This window comes from Onychomys torridus, chromosome 23 (genome assembly GCF_903995425.1).
Source record: "Onychomys torridus chromosome 23, mOncTor1.1, whole genome shotgun sequence".
In the NCBI taxonomy this organism is placed as follows: domain Eukaryota; kingdom Metazoa; phylum Chordata; class Mammalia; order Rodentia; family Cricetidae; genus Onychomys; species Onychomys torridus.
This window is the reverse complement of record NC_050465.1, coordinates 7,607,020-7,630,635: the sequence shown is the minus strand read 5'-3', so window position 1 is coordinate 7,630,635 and position 23,616 is coordinate 7,607,020. Positions and strand designations below refer to the sequence as shown.

Sequence of the window (23,616 nt, the reverse complement as noted above, 5' to 3'; positions counted from 1 at the left end):
TAAAGTGTGTTCTTGTTGTGGGGAAGGTAGCTGATCTGGGAGAGGCCATAAGGGGCATTTGCGTTGATTTCCCCCCAATTCTGCAGGTGCCACAGGCCTCAAAGAACTATGTATTTGACAGTTACAGTCTTCCATATGCCGTGTCCGTCCTTCACTGACTCAGTAATGCCTGCTCCTGTCCTTTGCAGAACGGTGGTCATGCCAATTGCAAATGAGTTTGCCCCAGATGTGGTACTGGTGTCATCAGGCTTCGATGCTGTGGAGGGCCACCCCACACCTCTTGGAGGGTACAATCTCTCTGCCAAATGTAAGTCACTAGAATTTACCTTCCCCGGTCTTATGTCTGCTCATCCCACAACTGGTTTGTGTTCTGTGTGAGGCAGTAGGTAGGCCATCACTTTATTTCTTACTCAGAATGACTCCATAGACTCCACCCTGGGGACAGAAACTCAAAGGGGCAAAGTTTACAAGAACATGCACTAGGTTCTGTTTGCTGGGCTGTGAACACTTGAGTGTAGCCCTTCTCCAGGTATGAGAGGGTGAGCCCCACTGCTACCTAGTCAACATGTGCTTGGTGCTGAGTCTGGTTCTCTGCTAGAGAAGCAGACCATCTAATCTTTGCATAGGCTGTGGAGCTGAAGGAGGAAGCAGTCAAGAGGACTTGTATCTTATAGTTGCTGTACTTCTACATGGAAGAACTTGCTGACACTATTGTGACCTCTGTCTGTTCTGCAGCACCTGGCAAAGATAGGAAAGAACTCTGGGTTGTAACATCTTGGGTCACACAGTAGCCTGGCAGTTTCTCACCCAGCTGTGATGCCCAGAGGCAACAAAGAGCCTAGGGTCCTAAAGCTTGGCCTTACATAGTCAAGGCCCTGGCATCCTGGATCTACTCTCTCCTCCCTGCCCATCAACCATCTAATCAAGGAGAATAGTCCATCTCTCACCTTCACCAGGGAGGGTGTGGACTCAGCAAGGGAGTAATGAGCTAGGAGGTGGCCTTTGAGGAAGCAGTGCTCTGTTGTGGGGTCCAGATGGGCAGAAAGCACCCACCATACCTTAGTCTCTGTTACCAGCTGTTTTTATATCCTCTAGTCCCAAAGCCAATGTAAATACTTCCATCAGACACACCTGTGTTTGCCATCAACTTCTGCCCACTGGCATTTCATAACTAGCATGGCATTTCACAACTAGCAGGGTGTATACCCTAGTATGGACCTATATCTGGTCTGGTGAGTAGGCTAGTCAAAGCCACTGGCTTACTGAGGTTTTTCCAATGCCTAGCCAACATCAGTCTACCTGGCTGTGTGTAGTAGTATCCCCATGCCTACCAAATGACATGCCAGGTCGGGGTTGTGAACAGAAAGAAGACTCTATGACCCTAGATGGAAGCAGATACCCAGACATGGATGTGGGAAAGCCCTGCCACCACACACAGCATTCACATGGGCGTGTTTCTTCCTACTTGTGTATGTTTGCTCAGAGCACATCAGATGCCCAGGAAGGCAGGTGGTACAAAGCCTTTGAATGGGGTTGGCTGCATTGTAAAGATCAGCACTGAAACCAAAATTCACACTCGGTTGGATGAAGGTGAAATCCAAAAGCCAAACTAATGGATGTGTTAATGTGGCCTCAGTTACTCGAGATGACACCTCAGCCCCTGGTATTTAGAGGAGGTGCTGTGTGGAGTTTCTGAAGATGTCCCTTTGCCCTTGCAGGTTTTGGGTACTTGACGAAGCAGCTGATGGGCTTAGCCGGTGGCCGGATCGTGCTGGCCCTTGAGGGAGGCCATGACCTGACGGCCATCTGTGATGCTTCCGAAGCATGTGTTTCTGCTCTGCTGGGAAATGAGGTACATACGGAGTTGGCAAAGCCCTGCGGAATGCACCGTAGGCAAAAGGCTGTTGCCACAAGCTCAGATGGCGGGAGGCTTCCACCTCTGGCCTGGGAGGGCAGTTCACCTGGCACTGGGCCGCAGCTTGCTCTCCCCTCTGTGTCAGTCACGCACATCTTGGATAATGTGATGGCCGGGATTCACCTCACTCGCTGGTCTCCACCCTGGATAAGGTTTCTCTGGCAGCTTGTCCACGGGCTTGGGTGGTGTCTATTGGCCTATTAGTCAGGGTTTCTATCGCTGCGACAAAACACCACAACCAAAGAGCAAGTTGGGGAGGAAAGGGTTTATTTGGCTTATATTTCCAGATCATAGTCCATCATTGGGGAAGTCAGGACAGGAACTCAAGCAGGCAGGAACTGGAGGCAGGAGCTGATGCAGAGGCCATGGAGGGGAGCTGCTTACTGGCTTCCTTCCCCTGGCTTGCTCAGCCTGCTTTCTTATGGAACCCAGGACCTCTAACCCAGGGGTGGCACCACCCACCGTGGTCACTAATTGAGAAAATGCCTTACAGTTGATCTCATGGAGGCTTTTCCTCAGCTGAGGCTCCTTCCTCTCTGACGACTCTAGCTTGTGTCAAGTTGACACACAAAACCAGCCAGTCCAGGCGGTATCAGCATGCTCAGTCTAAATTATTAGCTCAGGGCTGGGCAGGAGTGCTTTACTCAGCAACCATTTGCCTTCTCCATTCAGGAGTGATGCTTATGGTCAGGACTCTGCACAGCCCCACCGGTGCTACAAGACCAAGTCAGGCATATTGGCCTGCATAGCAGTCTTCAAGGGCCTGGTCACATAAAGCTTTTGAGGGCTACAGTAGAATGAACACTATGTGAATTCCCTTCCACGAGGCCTGAGGAGGGTCCCTTGTTGACATTCCTATCTCCTTGTATGTAGGCTACGACGAGGGTGAAATTTTTCCATAACCCTGGAAGCCCCCAATGCCTATAGTACAGTTGACACATATCTTCCAGAGGAATTCCCAAATCTTGTATCTGTCTAGGGCAGTGATTCTCAACCTTCTAATGCTGTGACCCTTTAATACAGTTTCTCATGTTGTGGTGACTCCCAACCACGAAATTCTTTTCATTGCTACTTCATAACTGTCGTGATGTAAATCTCTGTAACGTAAAAATGGAAACATCTGTGTTTTCCAGTGGGCTTAGGTGACCCTGTGACATGGTCATTCAACTTCCAGAGAGGTTGAGACCACTGTTCTCGGCCCTTCCGGTTGGGGTGTTTGTCTGTCTCCCCACTTGTGCAATTATTGCTTCCTAGAGCTTGCTCACATTGCTCCCCTGTGGGTGGTGTGCAGGTGCTAGGAAGGAGTCAGCCAGGAGTGGGGAGCTCAGTGCTGGGGCCTGCAGCCCATGGGCTGCTGGTCTGTACCCTCGGGCAGCTCAGACTAGCCTCAAGCGTCACATACAAGCACCTTGGCCCCTGGGGACAGTGGCAAGTGCGTCAGCAGCTCTGAGGCCTGTGGCTTCTGCTGCACCTGTTCCTCGTGGTTCTGAAAGCTGCTGCCCAGTGAACACATCAGTTCTCAGCCTATTCCTGCTCTGTAGTCCGGGGTCTAGGTGGCTCTTAACAAGACCCTCTCTGACCTGGTTTGCCAACACTGGCCAGCTCAGGGTGGGGTTGCTCAGGATTGCTCTTGAAGGCAGTTGAGGCTCTGAATGTGTGAGAAGTCCACAGAATACCACAGTCTCATAGTTAAGTACATTGTCTGTGATCTGCTCTGCATGTTTTCTTCTAGAAAGCACAGGATAGGAGGTGAGAGTAAAAACTGCTGTCCTCACTGTGTACAGCTTGTAAGCTGTGGAACCAAAATGCATGGAACCCCACTATAAGAGAACCCTCCTAGTCACACCTGGCTCCAACCTCTGCCCCCGTGCCACCAATGGTATTGCTTCATCTGCGGAAGTGGGTGCACACCTTAGCCAAGGCTTTCTATCAGGCCCAGTGTACACTGACCAAGCACTGAGCCCTCCCTGCTCTCCTGGCTGCCAAGCCTCCCTGCCCTCTATGCTGGCATGAGGGGAAAACATGTAAGCACAACAGACAGCAGGTACCTGAGGGGGCGAATCTGAGACTGCAGTCAGCCACAAGTGTCCACACAGCGTTGCTGGGGAGTGGAACAGCAGAGGCCTTGTTCTGTGTTCCCCAGCCCTGCCTACCCAGCAAATTTACTCCCACTGGCATCCCTATAATCCGAAATGTGAAAGGGCTGCCAGCCTTGTTTTCCAGGATGTGTTTCATATGTACACAGGTCCCTACAACATTTGCCTTTAGACATTATCCCTTATGGGAAAGACAAGAGATGGGGCACAGGGTCCTTTCCTACTGTGTGACCTCTAGTGTAAGGGTAGTGAGGAGCCAGGGCTTCATGGGGGAGCTCAGGGCACTGGCCAGTGTTGACAAACCAGATCAGATCAAAGAGGGACTTACTAGGAGCCATCTAGACCCCAGCCTACAGGGGAGGGGACGGACGGTGAGAACTCCTGATGTATTCATCAGGGCAACAGCTTTCAGAAGCCATGAAGAGCAGGTGCAGTAGGGACCACAGATCTCAGACAGAGCTGATGACCCACTTGCCACTATAACCCAACAACTGTGCTCAGTGCTACAGGAAACATAGGAATGGCAACCAAGCCTCAGTTCCCCACAGCCTAGTGCAGATCCTGACCCCAGTGTGAGATGCTGGGAACTAGAGGTCAGGGCCATAGGCACTGGTTAGGTGTCTGTAGCTCTTGTCATGGAATTACATGGATATCCCAGATAGTGTGAAGGGCAGAGCATGCCAAAGACAGGGGAACTAGGAGATAGCTGGGTGAACGGCATGGAGAGGCTGAGCTCAGAAAGGCAGCCTGGAGCAGAGAAGGAAACAGGAAGGAGGCACATGCACGAAGGATCTGTCTGAATCCCAGAGCTTCAGGGGTGGACTCGGCCTGCAGCTGATGGTTTCACACTGAAGAAGGCAGGAAGAGACAGCCAGAGCTGTGACCCCTGACCATATGTTGAAAGAAGCTTGATGTGATGATGCTACAGAGAGACCAGCTGGAAGTTCATTTCTGACCACATCGGGCAGGTACCAAGAGCTGGGGTACTTCAACCAGCAGGACAGTAGAGGAGCTCCTGAAGGAGTGGAACAGGATGCCAAGGTGGCTTAGAGGGTTGAGCACAGAGCCTCAGGCCAGGTTCAGAATCAGATGATAAGGAAGCTAGACACTACTGAACTAGCCATGTTTTGCTGATGGCCAGTAGAAAGTAAGGAAGCTGTCACTCAAAAGCTTCTTTTGAGGAAGCATTGAGAATAAGGCTCTAGGACACACACACCACACACACGTCTGCATGTCTTAGGGGAAGATGGTTATGACTCGAAGCAGCTACTTGCTGATCCTTACTAAATGTAATCATCCCCAGCCAAGCGCTACAGAACAGTGAATCATGCAAAAGTCTCCAATGCCAGGAAAAATAGCTCTGTTCTAGGGCCATCTCCACTTGGTACTGTCCATTGTAGTATACATGAGCCTCCCATGCAAGCATCACAGACCAGAGAATGAGACACGGGCCACAATATTGCAGGGTTGGCAGGCTGGTGTCTCTGGTCAAGAGTAGAATAACTGAGTTCTGTATGTCTACCATAGGAGGGACCTAGCAATGAGAGCTGGCCATCATGCCACCCCGTCAGGCTGCATGCCAGTGGCAGACCTAGGAGATTAGCTGGGGCTCGGGGTAAGACCCACAAGTGTATCACTGGGGCAGTCATGCAGATGACAGGCAAGCTACACTCAAAAGTAGAATCTAGATCCGCAGTACCAAGAGCAGGTCACCCAGTAGGCCTGGCTCTGCAGTGTCCCTGTGGAGGTGCACAGCAGCTAGTGAGGGCTCTGGGCAAGTGGGGTGGAGTACAGCTGATTCTCTCCCATCTTCATAATCATCCTTGTCACAGACAATTCTATCTGAATCTCAGACATCCTTCTCTCTGACATGTAGGCTCCCCTTGATGAAATCATGTGCCTTTGGAATGCCCAGACCATTTCTTGCCCTTTGTCATAGTTAAATGTGACACTGTGCGTGCGTGTGTGTGCAGTCCTTGCTGAAGTATTAACTCTCAGGGCTAGATACTTAAGTAACAATGGAGAACTTGGCTTTCACCCTAGGCCTGTTGTTCCTCATACATTTGCTCTTCTGACGCCCCCCCCCTTCCCAAAAAAGAGTCTTTGCTAAACCATCAGAAAATAGGAAGCACTAGTTTTATCAAGGGCTCTTTAAAAATCTCCCTGATAAACAAAAGTTGAACCAGAGCCCCACTCTGCCCTGCACCCTTTGATGAGGGTTGATATACACTGTTGGCCAATTTGGCAGGTATATACTGGGCAGCCAGCTGTGGATAATGGTGGTCTGCAGGGAGCTCCACTTCCAGAGGAGACATTGAATAGCCAAGTGTACAGATATCAAGGCATCTGCACTGTGGTTTGGGTGTCTCCAAGGATCAGCATGGCTGCTAGTAGCCAGTTCAGAGTAGTTCTGCTCACAGCCACATTGAAAGTCCTGACAGTATGTGCATGCTGCATATCAAACAGGCTGCATGGAGCCCTCTGAATTCCTGGCCATACTCAGGATGCAATCCACTGTGCACAGGTAGGCATGATGACTCCTAGGGCCTTCCACAGAGAGAGGGGTACGGATGGTGGCAAAGACAACCATTCCTGTGGGAAAATGTTCTGAAGACTAGCATGTGTTCATACATATCAGGGTTCATTGCCCCATATCATTTCCAGCCCTGGGCTAGAAGGTCTAGGAGGAGGACATAAAATGAGATGTTTAAAAGGCTGTTCGTGCATGAGTTTGGCCTCTTGTTGTGTTCAGATTCCTGTGCTGTAATATACAAATATGGAAAGGCTCGGCTCAAGTGGAGAGCAGCTGTGCATGCGTGTGGTGTATGTGGCAAACTAAGATGACTGCAGCTGAGGACCTACCACTTCCTGTCAAATGGTGCCACATTACACATAGGTACCATGTGAGCTTTCACACACTCGTGTGAACACTTCGCTTAAAAAATAGCTTCTACCCACACACAGCCATCTGTGACTTGTGTCTGGTTCCCTCCTTCCTCAGCCCAATTGCTGTCCCCACTGGCTAGTATGACAATCACCATGAAGGTACTGCACCTTCATAAGGGCTCCCCACTTGACTCTGACCAGTCTGTCTGGAATGCAGGACACTGGGGACATGCTTCTTGCTGGCTGGCTGCCTTCCAGCCTGGTTAGTATCCTGACCAGTCTAGCCCGAGAAAGTCCCACATCACCCCCCCAAAGACATGCCCGCAGAGAATAGCACATGTGGAGCTAACACTGGGCAGCAAGGTCCTGCCACCGTTTGTCCCATGAATGGTGACCATCAATCTCCTAGTTAGGCCAGTGCTGTCCCATAGAAGACAAAAGTGGTCTGAGTGACAGCTGGCCTCTGCATTCGGGTGAGTCACGTCCTTGGAAGAGAGAAGCAGGCTCCCTTCTCAGCACTTCTCCTGCACAGGCTTTGGTCACTGGCCCACTAAGACTCTTACCAATCTGTAGTGCAGATCTGCACTCAAACCCTTTTACCAAACAGGCTTGGGAGGTCCCTCTGAGCTGTGTAGGTGCCGTGGCTCACTTGGGAAGCTGAATTTGAGCTTGGTGTCGACACTACTGCACAGGGCCTGTGTTGTCCTCCATTATAGGCCAAGTTGTCCTTGAACCTTTTTGCAAAAGGAATCATAATTTTTAGTCCTGTTGTGACTTTTTTCCCCAAAACTCTCAAAACTTACCCATCCCATTCTGAAGGTTTTGCAGCTTCATGGGAAAGATCTGCAAACACAAGTGACCATTTGATTACAGATCCACACATTTGAGGGCCCTGCTTTATCACCCACAGTTCCTGACACTGAGCTAGAGATCTTTTTTGCCAGGCAGGTAGGGCCTGTGTTGCCACTGTCACATGGAGAAGATAGACCTCAGACCCTCAGAGAAGAGGGTGACAACTCACAGGAGCACGTCTGGGGAACAGCGTCTGCAGGCCCGGGGCTGAGTGCATGCCATGGCGTGTGAGTGCCCTTAGACCAATCTTCTGGGACTGGAAGAGGATCAGGCAGAGACCCAAGGAAGACATCCCCTGCCAGAGGAGGGAGCTGAAGCCACGTGCAAATGATTCCCTTGCTGTGGAAGATGAGACTGATGGCGGAGGAGTCAGTGGTGAGAGGGAGAGTCCTCAGGAGGCAGTTTGTGTTTCTGGGTATGGAGTCAGACACCGAGAGCTGAGGATCCCTGTCTTCCTTGGGAATAAGAGAAAAGCAGGGTCTGACTTGAAGCGGGCAGGCATATGAGGAAATTCTCAGGCCTAAACCAGCTAGTTCTCTGGCCATAGACTCATGAAGAGCCCATGGGCCTGGACATGTGCTGTTATAGGGATTGACAGCCTGGGGCCAACCTAGGTCTGATACCTCTAAATCAAGGAGGTGCAAGGAGAAAGGGCAGAAGAAAACCCCCAGCCCCTTTTGGACACAGTTGTAGCAGAGTTTCCTGATAAAACTCAACTGGAGACTCAAGTGTGCAGCTAAAGCCCAGAAGAGGAGCTTCTGCAAACTTGTTGCTAGTGTTTGGCAATGGGGTGTGACAGGGAGCCTGAGTCAGGATTCCTGGAAAGAATGGCTTTGCCTCCCCTCCTGAGAAGGAGCAATGCTTACAGTGGACGGCTGACCCAATGCACTGAGCATCAGGCTGAGGCATGACCTCACAGGAGAAATGTATGGATTCCCGGATCTGGAAGAGGGTGTAAATGGTTCTTCCGAGAAGCTTTGCTTTGATGGGAGAAAACAGAGGGTAGCATCTGCTTGATGGAGGACTTCAAAGATAAAAAGAAGACTCGTCTACTGCCAGCCCATGAGAAGCAGATGACATATGAGCTCCTCTGATTGGCCTTAAGTGCCCACAAGAATCTCTTTCTGAATCCCAGTTTAGAAAACAGCTGGCCAGGCCTTGCCTACACCATAAAAATGAGATGCCAGGTAGGCCCACTCTAGAAACAAGCATCATCAGGACTACTTGTTAGCCTCATTTCAAGTCAACCATTGGCAAGACTGTATTCTGCAGCGGATGGACAGAGAAGTGTGTAGTGGCTTTGCCAGTGAAGGGGTACCTTGCAGAACCAGCCCCATCTAGCTTTCATTGGGCCTTTGAAACCTCCTGGAAATATGTCATTCAGCCCACATGGTTGTCAGGGAGGCCTACCCTAAGTGTGTGTTAGAAACTGCAACACATCTGCATCCTCTACCCAGCTCTGCTTCTCATAGAGCTTTGTGCCTCCCCCGACGGTCTGTGCTGCACTGACTTTGTGATTTCCACATATTGTCTCTCTGCATTATATAATGTTGGGGGCGAGGCATTTTTCACTGATAGATTCCAGGTTTCCAGAACAGTAATTGGCACTTTCTAGATTGCTCAATAAATAGCTTTAAATACAAGAATAACCACACTGTTTTGCTCCTGTGGCTCTGGAGTAGTGTATGGGGGTGAGTACCATGGTATCTCCAGTATTGCTTCCTGTTCAGGGTTGTTTTGACTACTTGGTGCCTTTGTGCTTCCAGCTCAACTTCTGGATTGCATAAGGAATGTCATTGGAATTTAGATAGGGACTGAATTAAGTCTATAGATGGCTTTCAATAATACGGTCATTTTCACAGTACTGTTTCCCGTTCCATGAATGTAGGAGGTCCATCTTCTAGGGTTTGCTGTTGTTGTTGTTGTTGTTGTTTAATGTTGTATACTTTTCATTATAGAAGTATCTCACATCTTAAGTTTATTTCTATTTTTATTTTTGAACAGGCTTATGAGTACAATGTTTTTTCTCAACAAATTTGTTTATGTATATTTAAAAGTATTGTTTTTTGTGTTAATTTTTGTATCCTGTTTTGCTGATAATGTTTATCAGATCTAAGTTTTTTTTGGTAGAGTCTTTAGAATTTTTAAAGCATAGACTAGAATTGTAGGCATAGGGATAACTTGACTTATTCCATTGCTATTTGTATCTTCTCCATTTCTTTCTCTTATCTTGTTGCTCTGGCTAAGATTCTAAACACTGATCTGAATGAGTGGTGGTGCCCCCTGTGGGGCTGTGATGCATAGGCTTTACTGTGGTGACATTGTTACCCTACTGTTCCAGCTTTTTCTACACTTCTATTAGGATGTGATGTTGAATTTTGCCAAAGACTCTTTCTGCATCTATTGAAATGATTGTGTGATTTCTCTGCTATATTACACTTACCAGTTTGTCTACATTGAAACATCCTTGGTTGCCTGAAATGAATCTGACTTGGTTGTGATGTATGATCTTTTTAATGTGCTGTTGAACTAAGTTTATACTTTTTTCCCCAGTATTTTGCATTCATATTTGTTCATCAAGGAGATGTGCCTTACCCAGTTTTGGTGTGAGAATAGTATGGTACTGGCACAAACAGACATACACAACCATGGAGTGGGATGAACCGGCATTACACATTTTTGTACATGTGAAATTTGGAAACAATAAGAATGGGATAGGACAGGGAAATGGTTAGGGAAGAGGAAGGGGGCCACTGGTGGAGTGGAGGGGTGAGTGTGGATGACGGGTAGATGTGACTGTACCTTAAACCTTAGATGCCATATGAAACCCACAGTTGATAAGCACTTGTGGTAAACAAAGGAGTATCACCACTGCCAGGACAGGGTTGGCATCTTGAGATGTGTGGAACTACTCTCCCTGTGCCCAGAACAGAGCCGTCATTCATGAAGTGCTCTCTCTACCTGTAGCATTAGAAAAAATCCTTAAACACAGTTGTCTTCACAGATTGACCCCATGCCTGGAGTGCAGACTCATCATAAGATCCCAAGTGTCCAAATGCAATTTGATCCTTCCTCTCTTCTTAGGGGAACACATCGATGCTTCATCGCTGAGGATGAGCCCCCTCTGTTCTGTACCCTTTTTCCTGGGGACTGCTGAAAGACCACCATATTCATCGTTCCAGTTTTCATGTCAGCTTTCATGGGGAAATACTTTCCAGAAAAGGGAAAGAAAGTTGAGAAAGATTTCAGAGCAGCTGGCACAGGCAGAGAGCAGACATATGGCCAGCTCAGATGGCAGTTGGCCCCATGTCCATTCTTTATGGACTCCTGCTGGGAGGGAGCCCTGGAGTGCCAGGGTGGTCCGCTCAGCCCCTGCACTGAGCATTGCATGTGGGAGGCAAGTCCAAGACACTGGTGAAGAAGCAAGCTGGCACACTGACTGAAGATGGAGAGTTGTGGCTGGGGACTTTGGGGGTCACAGAGGCTGTTAGCGTGGTGAACGTGCTGCACACAACAGAGCATGTGGCCTAGGGTGCCCTGGATATACATACTGAACTTAATCTGGGGAGTCTAGTACAAGGGTGGCCTAAGAGAGCTGAGGAACCAAGGTTCTGGAAGAACCTCTACAGCCTTCTGGTGAACCTTGTGAACATGCTCCAATGTGATGAGAACTGTGTGTTTGGGATATTGTCTTAAGTGATGACACTAACACTGTGTCTGTACTGCAAGCATGGCCCCGTATCTGAGGGTCTCTGTTCTGTCCTTGCTTCCCATCCACAAAGGGCCCTTGGCACTGTCTTAGTTAGGGTTTCTGTTGCTGTGAAGAGACATCATAATCCCAGCAACTCTTATAAAGGAAAAACGTTTAATTGGGGTGGTTTACATTTCAGAGATTTAGTCCATTCTCATCATGGTGCAACATGGAGGCATGCAGGCAGACACGGTGCTGGAGAATGAGCCAATAGTCCTGCATCTTGAGTTGCAGGCAACAGGAAGTAGTCTGAGACACTGGGTATGGTTTGAGCATATGAGACCTCAAAGACCACCTCCACAGTAGCACACTTCCTCCAACAAGGCCAGCAAAGTCACACCTCCTAATTAAATAGTGCTACTCCCTTTGGGGGCCATTTTCTTTCAAACCACCACAGGCCCCATGCAACCAGACATTAGTCCCTGTTGGGAACATTGCCATCCCATCTGCTGGTGGGGGCATAAACTAAACTCAGGTCTTCATGCTTACACAACACACACTGCCCACTGAATCATCTCCGCAGTCTGTGTGTGTGTGTGTGTGTGTGTGTGTGTGTGTGTGTGTGTCTGTCTGTCTGTCTGTCTGCCTATCTGCCTATCCTATGGCACATGTGGAGGTCAGAGGACAGCTTCAAGAAATCAGTCCTCTTTCATCAAGGGGGCTCCAGGAATTGAACTCAGGTTGACTTCCAGCAACCCCCTTTACCCACTGAGGCATTTCACCAACCCCCAATTACTGGTTTCTGTGACTGAGTCTCTGTCCCACGAGTTCCAGGCATGAGAACATGAGCACTCACAGTCTCTGTTGCCAGTTCCTAACAGACTGTTGTCATACAGAAAGGAGGTATGTTTGGTGGGGGTGGCTGGATGGTGTTCTACTCTGGTCAGTCAGCACAGGCATTCCACATGTTTCTGGAATCACATGCGTCCACCAAACAAGCTTGCCAATCTCTTAGTCACCTCTGCTTCCTGGGCTATTTGTCTTCTGTGTCTCAGAAATGCCTGTTGCTATCTCCCACCATGGTGGACGTTTCTTTGTGTCTCTTCTCAGTACCTACCCATCTTGAGACTGTTTGATAAAAGGTAGAGAATCAAGCCATCCTGTTCTTTTGGGTGAACTGAAACTCTGCTGTTGTCATGCAGAGTTTGCACCCAGTCACAGTCAGCCCTCAGATCTCTGTGCTAAACGTTTAAGTTGCTACCCAGCCTTCCTTTGGTCAGCTGTGCCCAGCGACCTTTGTTTTTGTCACTGGCTTCCGGCCGTCCTCCTAGATTCCTTATGCATCTTTGCTAAACAGCCCAAAGCTGGGTTCTGTCTACACCAGCCATCTGCTGTAAGTGGGACCCGGGTCACTTCCAGCTCTTCCACTCCCTCTCCAGATTCACTCTATCTGGCTTGTCTTGGAGCTCCCAACTCCCCTTCCTTGCCATCTCTTCATGTGATCTGATCAAGGGGTCCCTAAACTCCCTGTGTTCCCAGTGCCCACTTGAAAGATGTGTAGCAGGCATCCTCACCATGGGCCAGCATCCTCAGCAGGGTCAGGAGGTGCCATTATTCCTGGTGAGCCGGGGCCTGGACCGCAGAGGCCTCACCGTGATCTCCAGGGTGAACATACAACCTCTGTATATTTAAGAAACTGTTGTTCGTTGGAAATTCTAATTTAACTAGCTCTTGCATGTTTTCCTGCCAAACTGGCAGCTAGTCCAGCCCCTCCCAGGCTGCATGCCTCCCTCTGACTTCTTTCATTTCACTGACTGGACATTGTTGTTGCTGTCATGTGTTACCCACATTGGGTCTGGGCCACACTGCACTCAGGCGATTTCTTCCCCCGTTACCCCTCATTTCCTGTCTTCCGGCAGGAAATTTTTACTGTGTCTCAGGAGTATCCTGTGGGTTTTCTCTAGGAAGAGAGCAGGCGTGGACAGCATGCCACTTTGTTTTGGGGGAGATACTTTTGTTCCACCCTGTTAATGACAGCTTCGCTGGGCATACGATTCAGGGTAGCCAATGTCTCCTCTTGGCACGTGGAGATCTCAGGCTGCTCCCTTGGCTTCCCTTGCTGTCAGAAAGCTGTGTGTACCCCGCTGCCCCGACTGTGGAGTGACCAGCTCTCCCTAGCTACTTTGACGATCCTGAGTCGGCCTTGGATGTTCTGAGGTTTGTTTCCAGCGTACCTTTAGAGTTCTGGTTCTGGCTGACCCTGCGGGGCTCTTCCCTGCCTAAGCCTGGGATTCCCCAGCTCTGGAGAGTCCATGGTCATTTGTTGTGGGATATTTGCTCACACTGCGACACTCTGAGACCGTTAATAAAGTTAACCGTGAATCAGGACGGAGACAGTGACTAGCTGACTGGAATTAGCCTAGAGAAGCCAGGAATTTGGATAGAGAAGATGAAAGGGAAGGAAAGGACCAGACTAGAGTTTGGTGCTTCTTTTGGGTTTGAGATGATGACGCATCTCCTGCTCCACCTCCAGCCAAAAAGCAAGGTCAGCTGGTTGCTTCTCTGATCTAGCAGGTTTTCACCCTCACATTTGACTTCTGAGTCTATTGGTCAATAGAGCGATAGAGTTAGTTTAAGCCTACATATCTCAGCTGCAGCAGAAGACATCAGTCATCTCTTCCTCCGATGCTCATTCCTAGGAGCTGGGGGACTTTGCTGGGGCCTCTCTCCCGAGCACTATCAGGCTTCTGCTCTGCCTCATCCCGTCAGCTATAGCATCAGCGTTTGGACTTCCCCAGTCTACCAGGTCAGGTTCAGTGACCTCTTTCCTTCGCCATTGAAAACACATCCAACAGCTATAACTGCAGTCTTGGATAATCCAAATGGACTTTTTATTTGGGGAGGGGGTGTCAGTGACAGTGCCTGAGTTCCCACACACCGATCAGTAACCTCCCCCACTGCATGAGACCTTGTCATAGCTTGGAAGCCAGCTCTCCTCTGGCTGTCCACAGAACTCCAGGTATGTCTGGATGTCACCAGTGCTACACAGGGGCCTTCCTCTGTCCCACCCAGGATCTAGTGTTGAGCTTGGTCCTTCTGCACCCCTCAGTCTCCTCTGCTTGTCCCACTTCCCATTGCTTTTCCTGGCTCTGATGACCTCAGGACGTTCTGGTCAAGATTTTTCTGGAATGTCTCCCAGTTTATGTTGGCCAGTGTGAGTGTGAAATGTCCCTTACAAACTTGTATGTTTGACACTGTTGGGAAAGCTGTGTGACCTGTTGGCTGTAGGTCCCTGGGACATGGCTTGAGGGTCACAGTTTGTTCTATGTTCACCTGTGCTTCTGCTTGACTGGCGAGTGAGGGCCGGTGGGGCTGTCCCTGCCATTGCACCTCCCACCAGGATTTACTGAGCCTCGGGCCCTGAGCCAAACAAACCCTCCCTCCTCTCACAGCAGTGCAAAAGTAAGTGAAGTTGTTCATGGTGATGGGCGTGGGAGGGAGTGTCGATGGCCTGGCCATTGTCAGTACTGCACCTGGGGGCTGCACAGTGGTGTGTTCACCTCGGCCACCAGCCTTCACTTGTAGTCACTTCTGTTCCCCTGTGGAAGATGGAGGTGGAGAAGCAGGAAGTTGACGTCCTGGGATCATTAGCAGTTCTATCGGGAATGTCTGTCTTTCCACACACACACTTCCTCCCTTCCTTCTGTGTTTACGCTCAGGTTATAGGTCGGGTACTGACTCCATGCTGTGTTACTCCAGTGCTCAGCCTGTCCCAGCTGTAGCTGTGGGGCACTGTTCCAGGTGGACCCTCTGTGTTCTCTGGTGTCCCCGGAGCCTCTCCAGTCTTCCCGCCCAGCCTGGCCTCAGCCATTGTTGCTTGTTGGTGAATAGCTTGAGGGTGCCATGTTTGCTCCACTCACCCCAGCTCCTGATGGCCATGTTGAATGATGTCTTCAGTTAGAAGGTCATGCTTCCTGGGATGTAATTGGCAGTGCTCACATGCAGCCAGGTTGGGGATGGATGTCTCACAGAGGGCTGCAGTGACTTTGGCCAGATGCCCTGGATTAGGAAGCCCAGAAACTATACATAGCAGCTCTCCAGTCAGGTTGAGGCCAGGGCAAATTCAGGGTGACTTTATTTTTTGGCGTCCACCCACAGCTGAGGTAAGATCGGCTTCCCCTTTGGGCCTGGCTCTCGCTCTCCCTTTTGTGTGTTCTCCCCGACCTGTAGGGAGAACAGACTTTCTCCATAGCTGTTGTTGCAGACGTGATTCTGTCCTGGGCCCTGCTACCTACTTACTATCCTGTTGTTAGATATTTCACCTGTGAGAGACCTGCTCACTTCCCTCCAAGCACTGCCGTCTTCCACGTGTGTGAGAAAGCAGGATTGAGATCTTGGGCACTACAAGGCCAGGTCATGGAAGTGTAGCTGCAGCAACTAACCATTCTTTCTCTGCTCTGAGTGGCACACAATGACACCAAGCCGACGTTCTCTGTGCAGCCTCCTCCTGGGTCTATCCTCCTGGGAAGCCATGAGTACAATCTGTTGAACCTAAGGAGGAAAAAAATATGGAGTCATGTTGGCTTTTTAGAGTTACTGTATCTTCTCTACAAATTACTATATCTTGGGGAGCTAAGTGCTGTCTCTGGACACCCATTAGCAAATACACAGATCATACATAGATGAACACATACACAGATCATATGCTGTCCATCACCATCATAATCTATCTGTGTCTCTCTTACAGCTTGAGCCTCTGCCAGAAAAGGTTCTGCAGCAGAGACCTAACGCCAATGCTGTCCACTCCATGGAGAAAGTGATGGACATCCACAGTAAGTGGCTGGCCGGGTGATCCTGGGGACCCAGGACTGGAACACAAGGCCTCTCTTTCCCTGGCATTTGATGAGCTAGTAGAGACTCCCAGAGCTAGTTCCTGCTGTACTGGGGTTCGAAAGAATCTGGACACCAGTGGTCTCAAGTTACTTAGTTCAGATGCCCAGAACCAGGGTGCCTTGGACTGTAAGTCTAGAGGTACCCCACATAGGGTAGAACCTATCTCCCATTCAAGCAGAAGTCCCAGGGCTAGGCAGCAGGCACACAGCTAGGCCCCCACGCAGCACCCTGCCCCAGGTACACCTGCCACTCCTTGCCTGGGCTCTGATATGCCCATCCTGGTACAAACGCTTACAAAGATGATGCACACCTAAAGGCTTCTACTAGGTCCGCATGGGGCCATTTAGTTCTGACCTCAAAGCTGTTTCTACTGATGCCTCTGACCCTAAAAAGCTGCTCGAGCAGGCCTCCCTGTGCTGGATCTGGGTGTGGTATGTCCCCAGCTTCTACAAGACTCCAGGGAGGAAACTCCTAGAGTCTGGGTGCTGTCAGGTCTGCATGAGCCTGCTCCCAGAATTTCTGGTTGCCCACAGCAAGGCAGAGTCCTGTGAATGTGGAGAGCCAGGCCCCACAACAGTCCCAACCCCATGTCCAGTGACCTGTGCTGCAGCTAAGTGTTTGAGAGTTCACCACCAGGCAGTGCTCTTCAGAGAGGCACTTTTCAGGCACAAGTGAAAGTCTTCCCTAGGGCCCCAGGGACCGGGAAGTCACTGAGTGTCCCCCCCCCTCCCCCAGGCAAGTACTGGCGCTGCCTGCAGCGCCTGGCCTCCACTGTGGGGCACTCTCTGATTGAGGCGCAGAAGTGTGAGAAGGAAGAGGCTGAGACCCTCACCGCCATGGCCTCACTGTCTGTAGGCGTAAAACCTGCTGAGAAGAGGTAAGCCCTGCCCATGTCCTCCCTAAGAAAGGCCTGCTGGGTACACCTGTGCCTGAGGACCTGGCAGAATCTTACTGTGTGCACCCAGCCTTGTGCCAGCCTAGCCCTTCGTGGACAGGACAGATGGTGGACATGCCCACTGACTCCACAAACTAAAACTGTCCACCAGGGAAGAGCTTGAGCCTTGGTGGGGCAGAGATCTCAATGACTCTGGGAAAGGAAGCCCGATTGCACAGCCCCACCCCCCCCCCCCCCCCCCACCGTGCACCCTGCCTGACCCTCTTCTCCCCTCCACAGGTCGGAGGAGGAGCCTATGGAGGAGGAGCCACCACTGTAGCCCACGCTGCTGTTCTCTCCTTTGTTTGTCTGTCTTGAAGCTCAGCCAAGAAACTTTCCCGTGTCACTCCTGCGTCCCGTCCCGCCTTGGTGCTCTCTCTGAGTGCAAGGGACACCAGGAGCAGCAGCCACGGGAGGTCTTTCCGCCGCCCTGGACCACAGGTCTGGAGACGCACATGAACACCAGGTGTGGCAAGTCACATGGAACACAGGACAGCGTGCAACACACAGGCACACAGACACGCGGAAAGCCAAGTACACGCTGGTGGGGTCCCCCAGGGAAGCCCACGAAGGAAGAAGCCTGTGGCAACTTAGGCAGAGTTGCTGAATCGAGTTGGCATGAGGAAAATGAAAATCAAAGATCTAATAATACAGAAAAAACTTGATTAAAACTGGTGCTTAACATTTGATTCTTACCCACAATCCCACATTCTCCGTGTAAACCACTCAGCTCATCTTGTAGCTTTTTTTTTTTAAACAGAGAGTTTTCTATGGCTCTGGCCTGCCTTGTGGACCTTAGTGGGGTGCTGTGGGGGTTCACAGCTTAGTGAGGGACAGAGTTGGAAGAGACTCTAAAGAAAAAAAGAAACTGGACAGAACAGAAATGGGAGCCTGGGAGTCAGCTGGAGCCTCTCGAAGCCATCGGAAGATGCGAGTTTGTGCCTTTTTTTATTGCTCTGATGGATTTTTTTGTGGCTGGGTTTTCTGAAGTCTGAGGAACAATGCCTTAAGAAAAAAAAAAAAAAAAAACACCAAGAATTGGTGTGGCAGTGTCCTGCGGCTGGCTGGGCTGTGGTGCTGGCCTGGCATCACAAGAGTAGGCGCCAGCCACTGTCCCCAGGGCCGCAGTACAGCCAGCCTTGCTTGGGTTGATCGCTGTTTAAGGAAGATGAGGTAGTTCCAAAAAGCAGCGAACTGCCGGCAGTTTTGAAGTCCAACATGTTTTCAACGGATCCAAAGTGTTCTTTTCTCATCCGTCACGTAGCAGTGGAGCATCTCCATTCGGTTGTGAAGCATGTCGTAGGCACACTGCAGTGTTACGATCGGAATGCTTTTCATTAAAAGCAGGTAGCATGAAGTATTGCTTAAATTTTAGGTATAAATAAATATATATATGTATAATATATATTCCACTGTATTCCAAGCTAAGAAACTTGATTCTTATGAGATCTTGATAAAATATTTATAATGCATTTATAGACAAAGTATATATAAATATATATAATAAATCCAGACCGCAGAGGTCCTGGCAGGTGAAAGACATGTGTGTTAGCTCTGAGGTGCTGAGGGCTGGGGTCTGGATTGAAGCCCAAGGAATTTTGAGCTCCAGATTGGCCAGCTTCCAGATCGCCAACATGTTCACCCCTGGGCAACTTCCCTACCAGTTTGTACTTTAATTTTAATTATTTTCTAACAAAGCCTCTGCCCTCTCCAAGCCTCCATGCACATATGTACCTGATGAGTTTTTATAGCAAAGGATATAAACTTGCTGTTGATTTTTGTATGAATTTTTTCACAAAAGATCCTAAAGAAAACATTGTTTTGTGGATTTTACCTTTTTTTCCCTCACCATTCAGCAGTTTTCTGAAGGTGGTAATGTCTAAAACTTTTTCTTTCTAAATTCTTACTTGTACATTTTTTTTTTATAGCTCTGAAGGTTGTTTTTATGGTTTGGTTCTGTTTCTTTTTGTACAGCAAGCAGAGCTCTGCTGTATGCAGGACCGCTGCTGTCATACTTGGTTTTCAGAGGAAGCCTCTGGGGAATGGCTAGCAGGTCTGCGAGGTACCCTTGCCTTGTCTTTTCAGGCTCCCCCCAGGAGCCGCACAGCCAGGGGCTTCTGTCTTGCAACACTAGTAGTATTACAAGGGTGGGCAGGCCTTGTGAGCCATGAGGGCGGTCGGCATTGATGAGTGTGGACGTGTAACCACTCCATCAGGACAGAACTCCAGCTCTGGTTTCCCAAAGACCTTTGAAGCATGTCCACAGTGCCTGGCTCAGAGCCCGGCCCTGCACCTGCTCAGGGGTTTCCACTGCAGCCTCATAGCCTAGACTCTGGCTGGAGCCACAGCCCTGGGTTTGGAGCCTGTGGCTGCTGACCCTTGTCACTTGAGCCTGTAGGAGCACAGGGTCCTGAGGGACAGTCAGTCTTTGTCTTTGCTCTTTTCTTTCTGTGACAGCTGACTCTTTTTTACTGCTGACTTCTTTTCTAGCACTTAAAGCCGCTGCCAATTTCATTCCAAAGTATGTGGAGTTCAGACTGCTAAGAGGAAGTTGAGGTACTCAGAAGGGACACCCAGCTAAGTTTCTGAGTTAGGTGGCATTTACAGGGTAATGGGAACTGGGTCAGGCTTTTGACAGACAGGCTGAGCACACATTCTTGGACTTTTGATGGCTGGGCTGCTGTGAGTCAATGCAAAGCTAAGATGGTGGGTAGAGCGCAGGGTGGAGAGGTCTTGGGACATGTCTGACTCCTTCCTCCCTGTGGCTCCTCTGGCCCTTGGCAGAAGGAGCCAACCTGAGGAAGCCCCTGCAGCCCCTCCCTGCTTGTGGCACTGCATGGTGGCAGAGGCCAGCTAGCTGCTCTTCTGGCCGCCTTGGCCCATTTTCTGCACACCCTGCCACCTGCCCTCTTGTGCCAGCCACGACTTGTGGAGGTGCACATCCATCTTCCTTCTTCAGGCAAGGGGTAACAAACAGGCTATTCGGTGGTCAGGGGACTGTGAGAGGGACTCACTTTGGTCCCATTAAGTCACCTTTGATTCAAGGGCCTGGCCAGGGAGCCAGCTCACTCCAGCTTCCCTGTGAGCTGAAAGCATTACCTACCATATAGCCTTTTCTTCCCTTTGAAGACACGTGGCCCTTCCCCACAATTATCATCCAGGACAGAGGGAGGGCAGAAGGTCAGCCTTGACCTCCAGGGCAGGACCACAGCACTCCCCTGCCTGGACCTTGAACCTTCTACCTTCTCCCTTCCTTTGCAAAGGCCTTGGTGGGTGCTGGCAAGGGGGCCGGGAGCAAGCACTTTACATCCCTTTAAGGGAAGCCCGAAGACACCATGTCCTCAGGATGCTGGTGTTCACTCACCCTTGGGTCTTCCAGCTGCACCCTGAGAGCGCATGCCCCACCAGCAGGTGGCTGTTCCCAAGGCCACACCCACAGGGACATCCCAGGGCTCTGGCTTCCGAGGGCCACTTTATCAGAGTGTTTCAGTTTTTCTTTACTTTCAAATCTGTCCCCAAGAGGAAGGACCATTTTGCAGTGGTCTCCGCAGCACTGGTGATGGACTTGGTTGTGTTTCTTTCTGTCAGAACATTCCTTCTTCACTGGTCACAGCCACGTGCTCATTCCATCCCTTCTTTTTGTAGACTTTGGGCCCATGTATTTTATGGGCATTGATACATATATAAATATATAGATATAAATATATAAATATATTTTTTTAAGTTTCCTACATCTGGAGGTTGCATGGACGTACGCTGGCATGTCTTTATATTGTATACAGATTTTGCACGCCAAACTCGGCAGCTCTGGGGAAGGAGAAACGATGCCTTTCTTTCCCCTCTCATGATGTTTGCAGATGCAGAAATTTTTTTCTGTAAAACAAAACAAAATCTTGAAGGAGAGGAGGGGGGAGTTTGAGTCTTATTGAACTTATTCTTAAGAAATTGTACTTTTTATTGTAAGAAAAATAAAAGGACTACTTACACATGTGTCATTAAGAAGAGTTTACCTAGCACCTTTGACAGAGAGTCGATTGTATCCATGTGCAAGCTCCACATTCAGACCCTACTGCCTGTCTCTCAAGCTGGTTGAGAGGATTTTGTTCTGTTCTGTTTGTCTCCTTTTCTCTCCCTGCACAGGGCCAGGCACACCCTGCCTGCTGTCACCGGCCTCTGGTGGAGAACCTGGGGTTCGGGTGAGTTCTCATCTCAGCACAGCTGTGTTGACGGGTTCATTCCTTCTGGAAGACACGGGGCTGGGGTTCCACACTGAGCAATCCAGGCCTTTGTGAGCCCTGGGTCTAAGCGATACTTAGCACTGGAGGAAAGCATTTCTCCCTCTCAAGGACCCGGGCATGCTCTGCACCCGGCCTTGCTGGCCTCTCCAGCCTCACATTGATCACAGTCTGCTTGTGGAAAGAACAGAATGCAGACGGGCCTTGTTCTGGGGGTGTGCGCTCCACTGAGGAGGCACCATTCTCCACTCTGTAAGAATGTTAAACATGCTGTTTCCATGTATGCACAGGAGGCTGACCTCCCTCAGCAAGAGCTCACTCCAGAAGTGTGGTCGAAGCCATTGAAGTGCTGTGACACGATGCTGGGTGGGCTCCGCAGCCATGCCACCTTCACTCTGTAACAGCCTGTTTTCTCTTTGGTTGTCTGGACCTCCACTCCGCGGCGCTTTCTCCTCTTGGTGGGGTTGGAGGTCATGTTTGGTTTTCTCATTCTTGTTTCATTTTGTGTGGTGGGTTTCACTGACCAGCGGTGTCCTCTGGCGGTCACCTCTTTCCACCTCCCGGGTCCAGTGTTTGTACCACATCACACACTTGTCACTCTTGTGGTGTAAATAAAGACTGCGTTAATTGCCCTCCCATCTCTGTGCTCTGCTTGTGGTCTCTCTCAGATGTGTGTGCCTGGAATTCCGGGGACTGACTTCTGTGCCCAGGGAATCATTGGGCCCCAACACTTCAACTTCAGTCTTAGCTAGTTTTTTTGTTTTTTTAATTGCTGTAAAGAGACACCGTAACCATGGCAACTCTTAAAAGAAAACATTTAATTGAGGTGGCGACTTACAGTTTCAGAGGTTCGGTCCATTGTCATCATGATGGGAAGCATGGCAGTGTGCAGGCAGACATGGTGCTGGCTACATCTTGACCAGAAGGCAGCAGGAAGTCGACTGACTGTCACACTGAAGAAAACTTGAGCAAAAGAAACCTCAAAATCTGCCCCTACAGTGACGCACACACTTCCTCTAGCAAGGCCACACCTCCTAATAGTGCCATTCCCTTAGGAGCTATTTTCTTTCACACCCCATTCTACTCCCTGGTCCCCAAAGGCTCATAGCCATATAATACCAAAAAAACAAAAACAAAATGCATTCAGTCCAACTTCAAAAGTCCCCATAGTCTATAGCAGTCTCAAAGTTGTTTTCAAAAGTCCAAAGTCTCTTCTGAGGTACATGACAATCTCTTAACTGTAATAACCTGTAAAAAAAATTAAAATCAAAAGCAGATCACATACTTCCAACATATAGTGTCACAGGATATACATCACAATTCCAAAATGCAAGGAAAGGAGTACAGCAAGGAAATACTGGACCAAAGCAAGACTGACAGCCTGCTGGGGAAACTCCAAACCTACATCTCCATATCTGATGTCAACATGTTCCTCAAATCTCCAACTCTTTTTCAGCTTTATTGACTATAATACACTTCTTTCTCTTGGGCTAGTTCCACTCCCTGTTAGCAGCTCTCCTAGGCAGATATCCTGTGACTCTGGCATCTCTAACGTCTTGGGTTCTCCAAAGCAATCTGGACTTCAACTTTACAGTTCCATGCAATGGCCTCTCTACTAGGCCTCCCTTCAGGGACAACCCTGACACATACCTGGCCATAGCAGCTTTATTCCATAACTCCTTTCTTTTAACCTTAACTTCTAACCTTAAGTTTTGCTGCTTGCTGGGGCTGGAACATGGTCCCCTTGTTTAATTACATCTTCAACAGCTTTCTATTTTACTTCACTGCCTAAGCTTGACTGTCCTTGAACTTGCTCTGTAGACCAAGGCTGACCTCAAACTCAGATCCACTAGCCTCTGCCTTCCCAGTGCTGGGATTAAAGGTGTCTCCCACCACACCTGGCTCCAAAGCTTTTCTTTCATTTCTTTCCACAAGTTAGAATTTTAACTGGGTAGGATCTTGCCCTGAGGTCACCACTCCCTTTATTCCATTTCTTAATCCATTTCTCTCCTTGAACATAGAATGTGGCTCTATTCCGCTTCCTGGTGCTCTTTTCTCCTCAAAATTTTCATTTTGTAACTTAACCTGCTCAGCTTATGCCTTTTCCTTATAAA

At 49.5% G+C, this 23,616-nt stretch overlaps 1 protein-coding gene across 11 annotated transcripts in view; it reads left to right on the top strand.

Annotated features, from left to right (window-relative positions):
* The window catches only part of Hdac4 (histone deacetylase 4), a 270,698-nt gene extending 248,558 nt beyond the window's left edge, over positions 1-22,140 (top strand). For 10 of the 11 annotated variants that reach the window (XM_036172943.1, XM_036172952.1, XM_036172951.1 and 7 more), the window contains exons 23-27: positions 189-307; positions 1,719-1,852; positions 16,188-16,272; positions 17,069-17,210; positions 17,508-19,200. In XM_036172943.1, coding sequence (XP_036028836.1) covers positions 189-307; positions 1,719-1,852; positions 16,188-16,272; positions 17,069-17,210; positions 17,508-17,547 — 520 coding nt within the window. In that variant the 3' untranslated portion in view covers positions 17,548-19,200. Of the gene's footprint in view, positions 1-188; positions 308-1,718; positions 1,853-16,187; positions 16,273-17,068; positions 17,211-17,507 lie in introns of all 11 variants that reach the window. The other variant, XM_036172953.1, reaches the window with a different exon arrangement.
* Positions 22,141-23,616: the final 1,476 nt, after the last annotated feature.